Source organism: Lissotriton helveticus, chromosome 9 (assembly GCF_964261635.1).
Source record: "Lissotriton helveticus chromosome 9, aLisHel1.1, whole genome shotgun sequence".
Classification (NCBI taxonomy): domain Eukaryota; kingdom Metazoa; phylum Chordata; class Amphibia; order Caudata; family Salamandridae; genus Lissotriton; species Lissotriton helveticus.
The window spans coordinates 821,410,361-821,425,762 of NC_136070.1; the positions used below are offsets into that span (position 1 = coordinate 821,410,361).

The 15,402-nt window shown below is 43.7% G+C and overlaps 1 protein-coding gene across 2 annotated transcripts in view; it reads left to right on the plus strand.

The window, feature by feature from the left end:
* LOC144781907 (protein jagged-2-like) overlaps window positions 1-15,402 on the plus strand; it is a 672,332-nt gene that overhangs the window by 625,408 nt on the left and 31,522 nt on the right. For both annotated transcript variants that reach the window (XM_078660988.1, XM_078660989.1), the window contains exon 13: window positions 4,729-4,879. In XM_078660988.1, coding sequence (XP_078517114.1) covers window positions 4,729-4,879 — 151 coding nt within the window. The remainder of the gene's footprint in view (window positions 1-4,728; window positions 4,880-15,402) is intronic.

Consider the following 15,402-nt stretch of genomic DNA (forward strand, 5'->3'; position numbering starts at 1 on the left):
TAATGAGTTGATGTTTAAGTGTAGGCTACCATTTTTTGCTTTGTGTAGCTTGATGTGAGGTTGAGCACAAGTATATATCTATACAGCACAATACACTGCATAGATATGTACGACAATGTTCTACGTTTAAGCACGACAGGTTTAGAGGTTACTGAACATCTTGATTACATACTGCAGTGAAAACGAGGTGGGTGTCAACTTCAGCAAAACGCATGTAGTTGGTTTTATCAAAAAGATTAAAACCCTCAAAAGGCAACTGGGATTTAGGAGGAATACCAATAGTGAGAAATAACCGCTTAATATCTGGGAGAGTGACTGCAAGATCCAGCAGCCTTCCATGCAGACTTCACCAAGGAAGCTTACATGTTACTAAATTGCTATGTGGTGGAACCTTGACACGTCACATGGCAACCCAACTTTTTTTTTGTTTAAATGTTAAGGCCAACGGTCGTGCATAGCGGAGTATGTGTTCAAGGCTTGGCAAGAGGCCAGGCTCTCCAGCTAACTCCTGACGCGCATGGTTAAGTGCTGTGCACACTAGGGGTATGCAGTGCATAAGGGTTTGTTTTTTGACATTTCGCCTTGTGTGAGGCCAAGGGAGCCCTTCTGTGCGCCATCCGGCACATTAAAACAAACACAGGACCCTTCAAACGAAGCACTTGCCTGCAGACTCCTCTGATTCCATTTGTGAAAGAAAGTACAGCTGCCTTGGATGAAGTACGACTGTAGCCAGATGAGCTCAGGGGTCTTTGCGATGTAGAACTGACTTACAAAGGCAGTTTCCTACCTTCCACTGAACGAAAATCACTGAGGTAGCAACCCGCGGGAGCAAGCTTGCACAACACCAACTACATTGTGCATGCTCACCTGACACCTATTTCGCTGCAGCTCCTATGCCAACGCGGCCTCGGTCAAACAGCAGTGCACATTAATCTCAGATCCAAGTGCATCTGTTGACCAGGAGGGCTGCATGACATGGCCTGGTGGGCTGCAAGAGACCTGCTGTCTACAATGATTTCTAAATCTTTTCCCCATAGAGGAACCCCTGAAATAACTTGGGGCCTCATTACAATGGCTGTCGGGCAAGAGTCTGACCGCCATTGCCAGGAATCTTCGGCCTATTATGATACTACCGCCATGTAGGAGGTCACATTTTTTTATTTGCTAGTGCAATAGCCCAGGAAAAGGGCTGCAGCACAAGGCGCACTAGAAAACGAGCATTGGCATAGCCAATAGGTCTCGTCTTTGGGACCTTATAAGAGTTTAGCCATGTCAACAGTTGATGTTGTTGTACCAAGGATATTGTGGTGCATAACTAAATACTTATAAGGTCCCAAAAGCGAGACCTATTGGCTATGCCAATGCTTGTCTTTAATAATTCACAGGGCGGTTAAGTTATTTTTACAGAATCACAAAATGTTAAGCCGACAGGTGAACATTGTTCCCCAGTTTCAAAGTCGGAAGCTTGGGCTGTAATGCCACAACTTCTCCATGCTGTTTGAGGCATTGTGTGTAGTTGGAGAATGCAGCTACGTTTTGGGGCGAGTCTTGTTTAGGGGATGTTATATGAGCCTAAGACTGCTTATATCAAAAATAATGTGAGGTTGTTACTCACATATAAATAAAATACATTTTGAGAACTTGACGGTGCGTTAAACTTGAAGTGTCTCTTTATTTATTTTAACGTGTCGAAAAATTGATATGTATTGTGCATACAGAAAGCAATGCGTAAGACCTTATTTGGAAAAGAATGCTCCTGCAGTAGTAACCATTGATGCTGGATACAGCTTTCCAGCTATTTATATCAAGCTCATTCCGGAGCAGGTGTAGTAGATGTAGGCAGAGGCCATCTTAAAATGCCTTGGGAGGAAAAATGTGGGTATGACAGCATTGTAATAGCTAATGTATGCAAAGGATGCTCAAAACACTTCATATGGAACGAAGATTAAAATACAAACTGAGGCACTGAAGCATGTAACAGAAGCACTTGGCTTTATACCAATTTGAAATTTTTTAAAGTGGTTTGAAACATTAATTTATTCAGTGGCTAAGCATGCAGTTGTAGGACTGCTTTTCTAAAAAGAATAAATTAATGTTCAGCAGTATAGAAGTCTGCAGCTAAATTATTGACTGCAAACTAAGGCACAGTTTAACCAGAGAAATAAATACATTTTCACGCTCCCTGAGGTTGAGGTGCTCCACATAGCCTCATACGTTAGAAAGCCTTAAAAAAGGCAGAGATAAGGGAAACAAGCAACAATAAACATACAACTAACTAATGCATGTTCAGTGCTGCTACAACCTGGCTCCCCTCCACCTCAGCCTCCGGGTGTAAAGCGCCTGCCGCAGGTACCACAGTGCCCACCGCCTCTGGTTTGCCCTGGTGCCATGCCCCAAAGAGCTTCTACAGGAAATGCAACAGCTCTGAGGCCTCACCTCTAGCAGCTGCACCAGGGCGGGTCAGAATAAGAACCTGCTTGGCCATGGGCCCTGCACCATCACTGCATGGAGTCATTGGCTCCACGGCAACCGGAGTCACAGACCTAAGAAGAGCAGCCTTGACTCATCCCACCCAGTTGTCATGAATAACACAATCTCCGCACGCCTACCAAAAATTAATGTTTCCTTCTGTAACGTATGTGGTGTGCAAAGCGCTGCAATACCTACGTGTCGAGTTTGCGCTCTATAAAAAAATTATTGGAAATAACTGGTAAGACTTTTCCTACTTATTGAGTTCACGCTATATAAAAAAATAAAAATGCGAATAACTGACAGGTTTTACTGGTCTGGCAAAGGGGTCCTAGAATGGTATTCGCCAGTCCCTCTGAAGACAGAGCAGCCTCCCCTGATGGGTAAACAATACACGAAGTGGGAGGCAACAGGAGTCACGGGTCTAAGGAGAGTAGCCTTGGCTCCGCACACTCAGTCGTCATGAATGACACAATCTCCGTGCACCTACCAAAAATGAATGTTTTCTTCTGTAATATATGTGGTGTGCAAAACACTCTAATACCTATGTATTGAGTTTGCACTATATAAAAAAAGAAATGGAAATAACTGGCAAGTCTTTTCCTATGTATTGAGTTTGCGCTATATCAAAAAATTAAAATACTAATAACTGACAGGTTTTACCGGTCGGGCGGCGGGGTCATGGAATGATATTTGCCCGCCTCTCTGAAGACAGAGCAGGAGCCCCTGGCAGCAAAAAATATACAAAGTGGGAGGTAACCTGAGTCATATGCCTAAGGAGAGCAGCCTTGACTTTGCCCACTCATGAATAACACAATCTCCTATCCCCTACCAAAAAATAATGTGTCCTTCTGTAACGTATGTGGTACCGATGTAAACACTCCAGTACCTATGGATGGAATTTGCGCTATATAAAAAAATATTACAAAATTGGAAATAACTGGCAAGCCTTTTCCCCGCTTGGTGGTGCTAAGCCTGCAACAGCAATAAGGGAAGTGCAAACCTGCAAAAGCAAAAGGAGTGGAGAGGCCATCACATGCTGCAGATTGTGATGGCCAACAAAAGAAATTATCTTAGTGAAATCGCCAACGAGGGAGCTAAGCACACAAAGGAGGGACATTTACACAAATGCACTAATAGCAAGCCAGCATTTCTGAATGCCACAGGTAACAACCAATGGCAATCGGTGGGTTTGCCACAAGCCAACTGAAGAGATACAACAGGTTTTGCAGACAGCGCAAGCGCTGTTGAGGCTCAACCTAAATTTAGGAACAACAGGTCTTGCAGACAGCGCAAGCACTGTCGAGGCTCGACCTAAAAAAAGGAATTGGATTTTTCAAGATTTTTACGATTGTTGATTGTAGCCTGAGGAAAATATTACATTTCCATGAAAAAGCGGCAATTCTCATTATGGCCACATGGTGGCATAAGAAATCAAAAAATAAATGTTACTTCAGCGCCATGCTAAAACAATGCTATGCCTGCCATGTTTCAGTACTAAGCAATAGAAAACAGATGAAAGATGTCTGTAAATTATAGCTACTTTTACAGTTGTAAAATCACTTACAAAAACGATCGCTAACTCAAATTAGAAGTACAGTTTAAAAAAGTCATAATTTAATAAAATATCTGTGTTAGCATAGAATAATCACTTCCAACTCTAACCTATCTAGATAAGAATTCGAATACATACTCATATACAAAACTGTCCATATTTGAATTGGGCATCTCTCTTGCCCTTCACCAGTGTATAATTTCTTCCTGCGGTTGTAGGTGGTGGGCACTGAAGCTCAATTTTGGGGACCAGACTACTTTTCAAAATCAGACTTTGACCCAGAGTAAGTGAGACAAAGGCATACAGTAGATAACAAAGGAGGAAGGGAAAGATAGGAAAACAGTAACAATGGGAGAAAGCAGGGATGAAAAAGAACCCGCAAGATTGAGTGAAAGAGGCAGAAAGTATAGAAAGGTTTGAGATGGAATCAAGATTAGGCGGTCCCGGTGCTCAGTAACCCTGCAGCTTGGAACTTCTAAGAACATCTTGGGCCTCCTGCTCTGTTTTTGTATACTAATTTAACTCCGGCCTGCACTGCAATGTCTTTCTGCTTCTCCTGCACGCTCATGCACAGCTTATGATGGTAAGTCAAATAGCAGTCGGTTAATACTTGCTCTCTTGCGTATACGCCTTGAGTTTTTGTTTTGAATCAACAGTAGCTGCTGCTTAATTTCTGCTTGTGTCTATGCCTTTTCTGTTCTCAGGAATATATGAAGGACTGTGACCCTAACCTGTGCCCTGCTGGTTCAACCTGCAAAAGTAAAGGGGGCAGCTACATCTGCACTTGTCCCAGCGGCTCCGCGAGCAGTGACTGCTGGAAATTACAAAAACACTGCCCAGATGGAGACTGTTCAGGTATGTGACCAATGGTCAAGAATTGAGTCTGTCCTTGATGGGTCACCCCAAAATGATCATCTGCTTTAACTATTGTATGTCAGAACATCGAGTATTAATTCTGTACTACAAAATATCATGGGTAGAATATAACTACCACAGTATTGAGAAGGTCTGTATATATGTATATATATATATATAAATTCACTGAAAAAAATCAAGGGTTACAAGAAGTTATAGTTAGGCTCAGATTTCACTCATAAAAAACCATAGAAATTCAGCAGTGATAGTTACCTAGCTAACTATAACGTACGCCATCGCAATGCACTGCTTATGACCTCACTATTACTTCACTCATGACATTGTCAATGACATCACTCATGACATCACCCAGTGAGTGATAGTGTTTCATATTGGTTTATGAGTGTTAAACATATATGCTAAGCGTCTACAAATGTATTATTAGTATACTAGGTGTACTACTAATGAGTGATACTACTTCTCACATATATTATGTGACTGCCTGTGTCTGTCTGTGTGTGAGTGGGTGTCTGAGTGGCTGCATGGGTGTGTGAGTAGGCGTGTGAGTGGCTGTATGGGTGTATAAGTGGGTGTGTGAGTAGCTGTGTGGGTGAGTGAGTGACTGTTTGAAGCTGCATTGGTGAGTGAGGGGGGTGTGAGTCTCTGTATGGGTGAGCGGGTGGCTGTGTAAGTGGCTGTATGGGTGGGTGAGTGGATGTGTGAGTGAGTAACTGAGTGAGTGAGTGAGTGGGTGTGTAAGTGGCTGTATGGGTGAGTGGCTCTTTGATTAGGTGTTTGGTTAAGCAAGTTGGTGTGTGCGTGAACTCATGGGTGAGTGAGCAGATGTGTGAGTGCTTGTATGGATGTTTGAATGGGAATATAGTTGGTTGTATGGGTGTGTGTGACTGTTAGTGGTTGTATGGAAGATTGAGTTGTTATGTGAGCACTTGTATTGCCCTATGAATGGGTATGTGAGTTGGTGTGTGAGTAAGTGGGTATATGAGAGGTTGTATTGGGGTGTGAGAGGGTGAATGAGTGATTCTGTGGATGAGTGAGTGGCTTTGTTGAAAGGCTGTGTGGGTGAGTGAGTGGGTGTGTGAGAAGCTGTATATGTGAATAAGTGGGTGTGTGGTAGTTGCATGGGTGTCTTTGGCTGTGCGGGTGGTTGTATGGGTGAGTGACTAGTTGTATGAGTAGCTGTATGAGTGAGTGAGTGGCTGTGTGAGTGGCTGTATGAGTGAGTGGGTGTTTGAGTGGCTCTATGGAAGATTGAGTGGTTGTGTGAGCACTCGTATGGGCCTATGAATGGGTATATGAGTGGTGGTGTGGGTGAGACAGTGGGTATATGAGAGGTTATATTAGGGTGTGAGTGGGTGTATGAGTCGTTCTGTGGATGATGTCATCAGTGATGTCACTTACCATTTTATGAGTGATTTGTGAGGTCATAAGCAGTAACAGTAGTCATGAGCAGTTATCTCAGATAACTATAACTGCTGAATTTTGATGGTTTTGTATGACTGAAATCTGAGCCTGTATAGGGTCCCTGTAACCTTTTTTTTCAGTGAATTTCTAAGGTTTTTTTCATTCTATTTCCTAACTATGACATCCTGGTAACCTTTGTTTTTTCTCCAGTGAATTTCTATCTTTTTTAAATGTTATTTCCTAACCTGTAACCTTTGAAAGTGTGTGTGTGAGTAAGTGCATGAGTGTCTCAGTATATGTGTGAGTGGGTGCATGATTGTCTGAGTGGATTTGTGAGTGGTTTTGTGAGTGTCTGAATGGGTTTGCGAGTGCCTCCATGAGTGTGTGTTAGTCAGTCTGTGAGTAAGTGTACGGGTGTTTAAGCAGGTCTGTAAGTGGGTGTGTGATTCTCTGAATGGGTCTGTGAGTGGGTCTGTGAGTCTCTGAGTGGGACTGTGAGTCAGTGCATGAGTCTCTAAGTAGGTCTAGAAGTGGGTGAGAGAAAGTATGAGTGATTCTGTAAGTGGGTGCATAAGCATCTGGATCTGTGAGTGGGTGTACAAGTCTCAGTTCATTTATGAGTAGACAAATGAGTCTGTGAGAGGCTTTGAGAGTGTCTGAGTTGTTCTGTGAGTGGGCGTATAGGTGCTGAGTGGGTTCTGCTTGTTCTCTTATTGTTTTCTACCTTTACTGCTCACTTCTGAACTTTATTTTGCCTCTTTCTGCTCATTTCTGATCTCTCTTTTGCCACTTTCTGCTTGTTTCTGTCACTATTTTGCCTCCTTCTGCTCATTTCTGACCTTTATCTTGCCTCTTGCTGCTCATATCTGACCTTTATTCTGCCTTTTTTGTTAGTTTCTGACCTTTATTCTGCCCTTTTCTGCTCTTTTGTCACATTTATTTTGCCTCTGTCTGCTCATATCTGACCTTTATTCTGCCACTATCTGTTTGTTTTCTCATCTTTGTCTTGTCTCTTTCTGGCTCTCTTTGCTGGCCTCTACTCTGCATCATTCTGCTTGTTTCTAACCTTTATTTTGCTTCTCCCTGATCATTTCCCCAGAGTCACGGGGTGAGTCTCAATGTTTTTGGCCTTTATTCTGGCTCTCGGTGCTCATTTCTGACCATTACTCTACCTCTTTCTGCTCACTCCTCACCTTTATCTTGGCTCTCTGCTCATTTCTCACCTTTATCTTGCCTCTTTCTGCTTGCTGCTGACCTTTATTCTGCATCTTTCTGCTCACCTTCACCTGCTTCACCTGCTTCACCTTTATTTTTTCACTTCCTGCTCTTTTCCCCAGAAGATGCGGGGGAGCCTCAAGACCCCCGCGTTCCTTCTGGCTCGCCATATCCTGTGGAGCCACCATTGCTCTCATAGACAAGAGAGCTGCTAAACATGCAGCTCTTGGTTTGTGTGAGCAGTCTTTTAATCTGTTTCCCTGCCCAAAACAGACGAAACCTCAGCTTCCAGCAAGCGAGAGCATTTTGTCTTGCAAGCCGAGTGTTTGCTCTGACTTGGCGGGAGCTGTCAAAGCTCCTGCCAATTCACAGAAAACAGCTTTGTCCCGGGGGTAGACACTCTGGAACATAGCAGGAGCCAGCCCTGGGAGATGGCAGTCCCCAATGCAATTTATGGCACCAGGATAAGGGCTACGGGCCCCCTCCATTGTAGCAGACAGACCATCCCCAGGGAAGTGGTGGTCCCGGGCCGTTTATGGCCTGGGAGAGAGGCCTCGCAGCCCCCATTCTAGTTTTAAGATGTTAATTTGGCCTCAGGGAGATGGTAGTCCCCGGAGATCCGGAGAGTCCATGTGGCCCCTCAAGACTTTTAATTTAGCCCCGGGGAGGTGGTGGTCCCTAGGGCTTGACCCCGCTCGAGAAGGGAGGTCTGTACGGACCCCATCCACATTTAAAATAAAGCCCTAGTGGTGGTGGTCACTGGGGCTCAAAAGAGTCCATCAAGTTTGATCTGCGTGCCCCCTCTTTTAGAGTATAACCCCAGGACCTGGCCCACCGAGGGGCTAAACAGTAGAGAAGCAGGGATGCTTCTTTACCCTGCAGGGTCCTGGGGGACCCCAGAACCAGAGCTAGGGGGTCAGGGTATTCCTACCCTGCCCCCTTTTCTTTTTTTATAAGTTTTTTCAGGGACTTGGTTGAAGCCGATTCCCAACATGGCTGCCAACACTTCCTGGTTGAAGTGTTAGCAAACAATCACATTTTAGCACGGGTACTGTTGGATCTTCAGAGGATCCTCATCCCTATATATACAAATGTGAATTTCTCTTAATATTTCCAAAACTACTAAAAGGATTTTCACCAGTTTGCAAAAAGGTCTCTTTCTAGACCAACAACTACCTTTCTGCCAAATTTAGTGTAATTCCGTTCAGCGATCGGGCTGCAGATGTGTCTAAAATCCATCTGGGTGTGTGAGTAGGCGTGTGAGTGGCTGTATGGGTGTATAAGTGGGTGTGTGAGTAGCTGTGTGGGTGAGTGAGTGACTGTTTGAGAAGCTGCATTGGTGAGTGAGGGGGGTGTGAGTCTCTGTATGGGTGAGCGGGTGGCTGTGTAAGTGGCTGTATGGGTGGGTGAGTGGATGTGTGAGTGAGTAACTGAGTGAGTGAGTGAGTGGGTGTGTAAGTGGCTGTATGGGTGAGTGGCTCTTTGATTAGGTGTTTGGTTAAGCAAGTTGGTGTGTGCGTGAACTCATGGGTGAGTGAGCAGATGTGTGAGTGCTTGTATGGATGTTTGAATGGGAATATAGTTGGTTGTATGGGTGTGTGTGACTGTTAGTGGTTGTATGGAAGATTGAGTTGTTATGTGAGCACTTGTATTGCCCTATGAATGGGTATGTGAGTTGGTGTGTGAGTAAGTGGGTATATGAGAGGTTGTATTGGGGTGTGAGAGGGTGAATGAGTGATTCTGTGGATGAGTGAGTGGCTTTGTTGAAAGGCTGTGTGGTTGAGTGAGTGGGTGTGTGAGAAGCTGTATATGTGAATAAGTGGGTGTGTGGTAGTTGCATGGGTGTCTTTGGCTGTGCGGGTGGTTGTATGGGTGTGTGACTAGTTGTATGAGTAGCTGTATGAGTGAGTGAGTGGCTGTGTGAGTGGCTGTATGAGTGAGTGGGTGTTTGAGTGGCTCTATGGAAGATTGAGTGGTTGTGTGAGCACTCGTATGGGCCTATGAATGGGTATATGAGTGGTGGTGTGGGTGAGACAGTGGGTATATGAGAGGTTATATTAGGGTGTGAGTGGGTGTATGAGTCGTTCTGTGGATGATGTCATCAGTGATGTCACTTACCATTTTATGAGTGATTTGTGAGGTCATAAGCAGTAACAGTAGTCATGAGCAGTTATCTCAGATAACTATAACTGCTGAATTTTGATGGTTTTGTATGACTGAAATCTGAGCCTGTATAGGGTCCCTGTAACCTTTTTTTTCCAGTGAATTTCTAAGGTTTTTTTCATTCTATTTCCTAACTATGACATCCTGGTAACCTTTGTTTTTTCTACAGTGAATTTCTATCTTTTTTAAATGTTATTTCCTAACCTGTAACCTTTGAAAGTGTGTGTGTGAGTAAGTGCATGAGTGTCTCAGTATATGTGTGAGTGGGTGCATGATTGTCTGAGTGGATTTGTGAGTGGTTTTGTGAGTGTCTGAATGGGTTTGCGAGTGCCTCCATGAGTGTGTGTTAGTCAGTCTGTGAGTAAGTGTACGGGTGTTTAAGCAGGTCTGTAAGTGGGTGTGTGATTCTCTGAATGGGTCTGTGAGTGGGTCTGTGAGTCTCTGAGTGGGACTGTGAGTCAGTGCATGAGTCTCTAAGTAGGTCTAGAAGTGGGTGAGAGAAAGTATGAGTGATTCTGTAAGTGGGTGCATAAGCATCTGGATCTGTGAGTGGGTGTACAAGTCTCAGTTCATTTATGAGTAGACAAATGAGTCTGTGAGAGGCTTTGAGAGTGTCTGAGTTGTTCTGTGAGTGGGCGTATAGGTGCTGAGTGGGTTCTGATTGTTCTCTTATTGTTTTCTACCTTTACTGCTCACTTCTGAACTTTATTTTGCCTCTTTCTGCTCGTTTCTGATCTCTCTTTTGCCACTTTCTGCTTGTTTCTGACCTCTATTTTGCCTCCTTCTGCTCATTTCTGACCTTTATCTTGCCTCTTGCTGCTCATATCTGACCTTTATTCTGCCTTTTTTGTTAGTTTCTGACATTTATTCTGCCCTTTTCTGCTCTTTTGTCACCTTTATTTTGCCTCTGTCTGCTCATTTCTGACCTTTATTCTGCCACTATCTGTTTGTTTTCTCATCTTTGTCTTGTCTCTTTCTGGCTCTCTTTGCTGGCCTCTATTCTGCATCATTCTGCTTGTTTCTCACCTTTATTTTGCTTCTCCCTGATCTTTTCCCCAGAGCCACGGGGTGAGTCTCAATGTTTTTGGCCTTTATTCTGGCTCTCGGTGCTCATTTCTGACCATTACTCTACCTCTTTCTGCTCACTCCTCACCTTTATCTTGGCTCTCTGCTCATTTCTCACCTTTATCTTGCCTCTTTCTGCTTGCTGCTGACCTTTATTCTGCATCTTTCTGCTCACCTTCACCTGCTTCACCTGCTTCACCTTTATTTTTTCACTTCCTGCTCTTTTCCCCAGAAGATGCGGGGGAGCCTCAAGACCCCCGCGTTCCTTCTGGCTCGCCATATCCTGTGGAGCCACCATTGCTCTCATAGACAAGAGAGCTGCTAAACATGCAGCTCTTGGTTTGTGTGAGCAGTCTTTTAATCTGTTTCCCTGCCCAAAACAGACGAAACCTCAGCTTCCAGCAAGCGAGAGCATTTTGTCTTGCAAGCCGAGTGTTTGCTCTGACTTGGCGGGAGCTGTCAAAGCTCCTGCCAATTCACAGCAAACAGCTTTGTCCCGGGGGTAGACACTCTGGAACATAGCAGGAGCCAGCCCTGGGAGATGGCAGTCCCCAATGCAATTTATGGCACCAGGATAAGGGCTACGGCCCCCCCTCCATTGTAGCAGACAGACCATCCCCAGGGAAGTGGTGGTCCTGGGCCGTTTATGGCCTGGGAGAGAGGCCTCGCAGCCCCCATTCTAGTTTTAAGATGTTAATTTGGCCTCAGGGAGATGGTAGTCCCCGGAGATCCGGAGAGTCCATGTGGCCCCTCAAGACTTTTAATTTAGCCCCGGGGAGGTGGTGGTCCCTAGGGCTTGACCCGCTCGAGAAGGGAGGTCTGTACGGACCACATCCACATTTAAAATAAAGCCCTAGTGGTGGTGGTCACTGGGGCTCAAAAGAGTCCATCAAGTTTGATCTGCGTGCCCCCTCTTTTAGAGTATAACCCCAGGACCTGGCCCACCGAGGGGCTAAACAGTAGAGAAGCAGGGATGCTTCTTTACCCTGCAGGGTCCTGGGGGACCCCAGAACCAGAGCTAGGGGGTCAGGGTATTCCTACCCTGCCCCCTTTTCTTTGTTTATACGTTTTTTCAGGGACTTGGCTGAAGCCGATTCCCAACATGGCTGCCAACACTTTCTGGTTGAACTGTTAGCAAACAATCACATTTTAGCACGGGTACTGTTGGATCTTCAGAGGATCCTCATTCCTATATATACAAATGTGAATTTCTCTTAATATTTCCAAAACTACTAAAAGGATTTACACCAGTTTGCAAAAAGGTCGCTTTCTAGACCAACAACTACCTTTCTGCCAAATTTAGTGTAATTCCGTTCCGCGATCGGGCTGCAGATGTGTCTAAAATCCATATGAGACATTTCATGGGGAAAACGGCCCATTTTTCTTGGCCCATGCTTGATGGATCACCCTGAAACGTTCGAGACACTAGCTAGCTGAAGTGAGTGGCAAACTAGTTTTGACAAGTTTGTGATGATTCATCAAACAAAGCTAAAGTTACTGGCAAAATCAAAAACGCTTTTTCTATCGAAACTAGTGGAGACTAGGTCTTAACTATAACTACTTATGGCGACCGCGAGCATGTCTTATATATATACGTGTATATATATATGTATATGTGTGTGTGTGTGTGTGTGTCTGTATATCTGTGTGTGTGTAGATGAGTAGTAAATCCATACTTGCCAATATTTACCTACGTATATTTGTCTTATGATTCAGAATTGAAAAATAGGCCACCTTTTAACTCAGCATGTGTGCATGTCTGCTTCTGCACCTCGTTTGGTTACTCCTAATTAGGGATTCATTTATTCATGCAACTGCTAAACAGTATCTTTTTTAAATTACCCCTGCACTTTCATTTTTTTTAAAACAACAAATTGAATGCTTTTTTTCTTATCCTTGTAGACTCTAATACTATTATTTTTATGTGTGTTCCGAGATGCCCACATTTGTTTCTTGGAAAAAACCTCTTAAGCTCTGCACAATAAAGCTCATGGGTCCATAGTTTGATAGGTCCGATGCCAGGGAGTTTGCCTTCATGCGAATTGGAATTAGTTGTGTGGCTTTCCACTCTGGTGGACGTTGAACTTTACTCAATGAAAGATTTCATATTGGGCAAATGGAAGGAGAAAGTTGTTTGGATAACAAAGAGGAAATCCTAGCTGGCACTATAGCCAACGGTGATCCTGATTTGGGCGATTTCAGCAGTTCCTCCACTGTATTCATCCCAAGTAGGGTAAAACTTTATAGGAGGCTGCCGTTGTCTGAATTGGATAGAGTGTGACTTGGTCCTTCTCTCAAAAAGACGCTAGCTCCAGGAAATTTATCATAGATCACATTTTCACCGAAGACTTCATTTGCACGGTGCAAGTTATTTGTTATGGATAAGTCCCCAGAGGAGAAAAGAGGCCTCCTCAAAAAGTCATATAATATTACCACCAGTATGCCTGGAAACCTGTGTCTACTGCAGCCTTTGTGGTTTATTACTGGAAATGTTTATGAACAGTAGAATACTACATTTATATGCAGGTGGATGTGCAAATCTCTGCCCATACCTTTCCGTTTTTTTAGGAATAGGACAATGATATGCTATAGTGGTAAAATAATACAATAAAAACACTACAGTTATGTGTCAGTTGCGATCTCCATTGTTCCCAAACGATCAAAATTCTTTAAAAAAGGATCACCAAATTTGAAATAGCCTCTGGGCATCTATGTGCGGATACACATATGAAGTTTGGAGAAAATTGACCAAGGATTAAATAATTATTTTTTAAGTTAGTTTTTAGCACTGAACTAACTTGGTTTTCATCACAGATCATGTCAGGTACACATATTTCAAATATAATTCCATCAAATTTCATCAAACTTGACATGGACAAATGATCTTCTTTGACTATCCCTGTATTGTTTGTAAAACTGCCTTCATCATTTGAGAAAAAAACTATATACACAAGGTTAAAACTCATTTATATTGAGGGTGTGAGTATGGGGGTCATACTAGACAAAGCCATTATTACACCAAAGACCAATCACCTCAATTTCCAAGACTTCTATGGAAGTGAAGATCTTCCACCACTCCCCCTTGAGGGCAATTCTTAGTATCAGGAGAGATGCCTGATACCGGTGGCTAACCCTGGGGATGAAGGGGGTTTCGAGAGACAGAGAGAAAGTAATGATTTGGTGTACCTGGATCTCCTGTGAAAAGAATGATGGGTGGGTGTTAATCCTTCTGAACAGAACCCTTCAAGTTTTAATGGTAAGGTGCAGTCAGAAGAGGTGCTCTGCAAAAAAGAACACAATAATTTCAAACAACCATACATGAATGCTTTACAATCAGCCTGAGTTGTGAATCCCTAATGAAACATACCGAAGAATTACTGTAAGAAATGTAAGTGCATGTGAAGGGTCCTTCAGCACTGACTTCTGCGCTGAATCCTGAGTGACTATCCTTTAGCCTCTGCTCAGATGATTCAGAAACCTGTATCTGTCCTTAACATTGTACTAGTCATTTTCCTTTAGCCAAGGCTTTCTTATTCAAAGTAAGTTGTTGGGGTGTCCTTCAAGAAAAGGTGATAACAAAACTTGAAGCGCCCAGTTAATGTACCAACTTGAGATCAGTGTAATGGGCAGGAATAGCTGGAGCATCAAATGGTGAAAAGATGATCGTAGTCAAGGTGATGGGGGTACATTGGCACCGGCTGATCAGCCAGTTCCAGAGTTCAAGATTGATGGTAGCTGGCTCAAAGGAATGGAGTCCAAGAAGAGTTGCTGGTCTCCAGCTTCCAGGCGAAGATGTCCAGGTTAATCTTGTCGCCAGCTGTGGGGCTCGGAATACCAGAGACACCGTTCTCTCTCAAGACACATCTATGAACCCAAGCAGAGGGCTGAGTTTGAAAGCAGTATTAATAGCCTATCATGCAAGTGTTAATCTGGAGTCCTTTTGAAGATTACTAAGCATTAGTTGGAAGATTGTCTCTGGCAGGAGGCTGTGCAGTAAATAGAAGGTTGAGTAAAAAACACATTAGGCACTGGAGCTTTCCTGAAGATTACTGAGTGTTTCCAGTCAATTAAAAGGTTGTCTCTGGTAGGAGGCTGGGCAGCAAATGGAAGCCATTAATTAGATGGCAGGGCAGCTGAGCAAATAAACAACTAGCAAGTATATCAGGTAACCTTGAGATCAGCAGGAAACAGAAGCTTTTATTTAATCAGCACCAGGTTAGTCCAAACAGAAATTTGGAGCATTTGCTCTTAGTTAAACAAATCTTGAAACAGTTCACTCAAACTAAACTACAGAACATGCCTAAATAAAGTTTTTAGGGGCGAGGATGTAGCCTCACAGCTAGAGCAGTCAACCTCGAAGCTGGGCAACTGGGTTCATGGCTCAGCAGGGACGCTCAACATCCTGTGATTCTGGGCAAATCACGTGATCTCCCCACGCCTTACAAAAATGAATGTGTCCATCTGTAACGTAACTGGTGCTCATGTAAAGCGCTCTGATACCTGATATCATTAGGTCGAGTTAGCGCTATATAATACTCTGAAAAAAACTAAAAGTGCACAGCAGAGTACATGACATCTGCCTAACTAGAAAATAGATAAAAGTACATGGCTCTTGCCCAATTGAAAAACAGTGATCACAATAGAGCAAAAGAGCACAG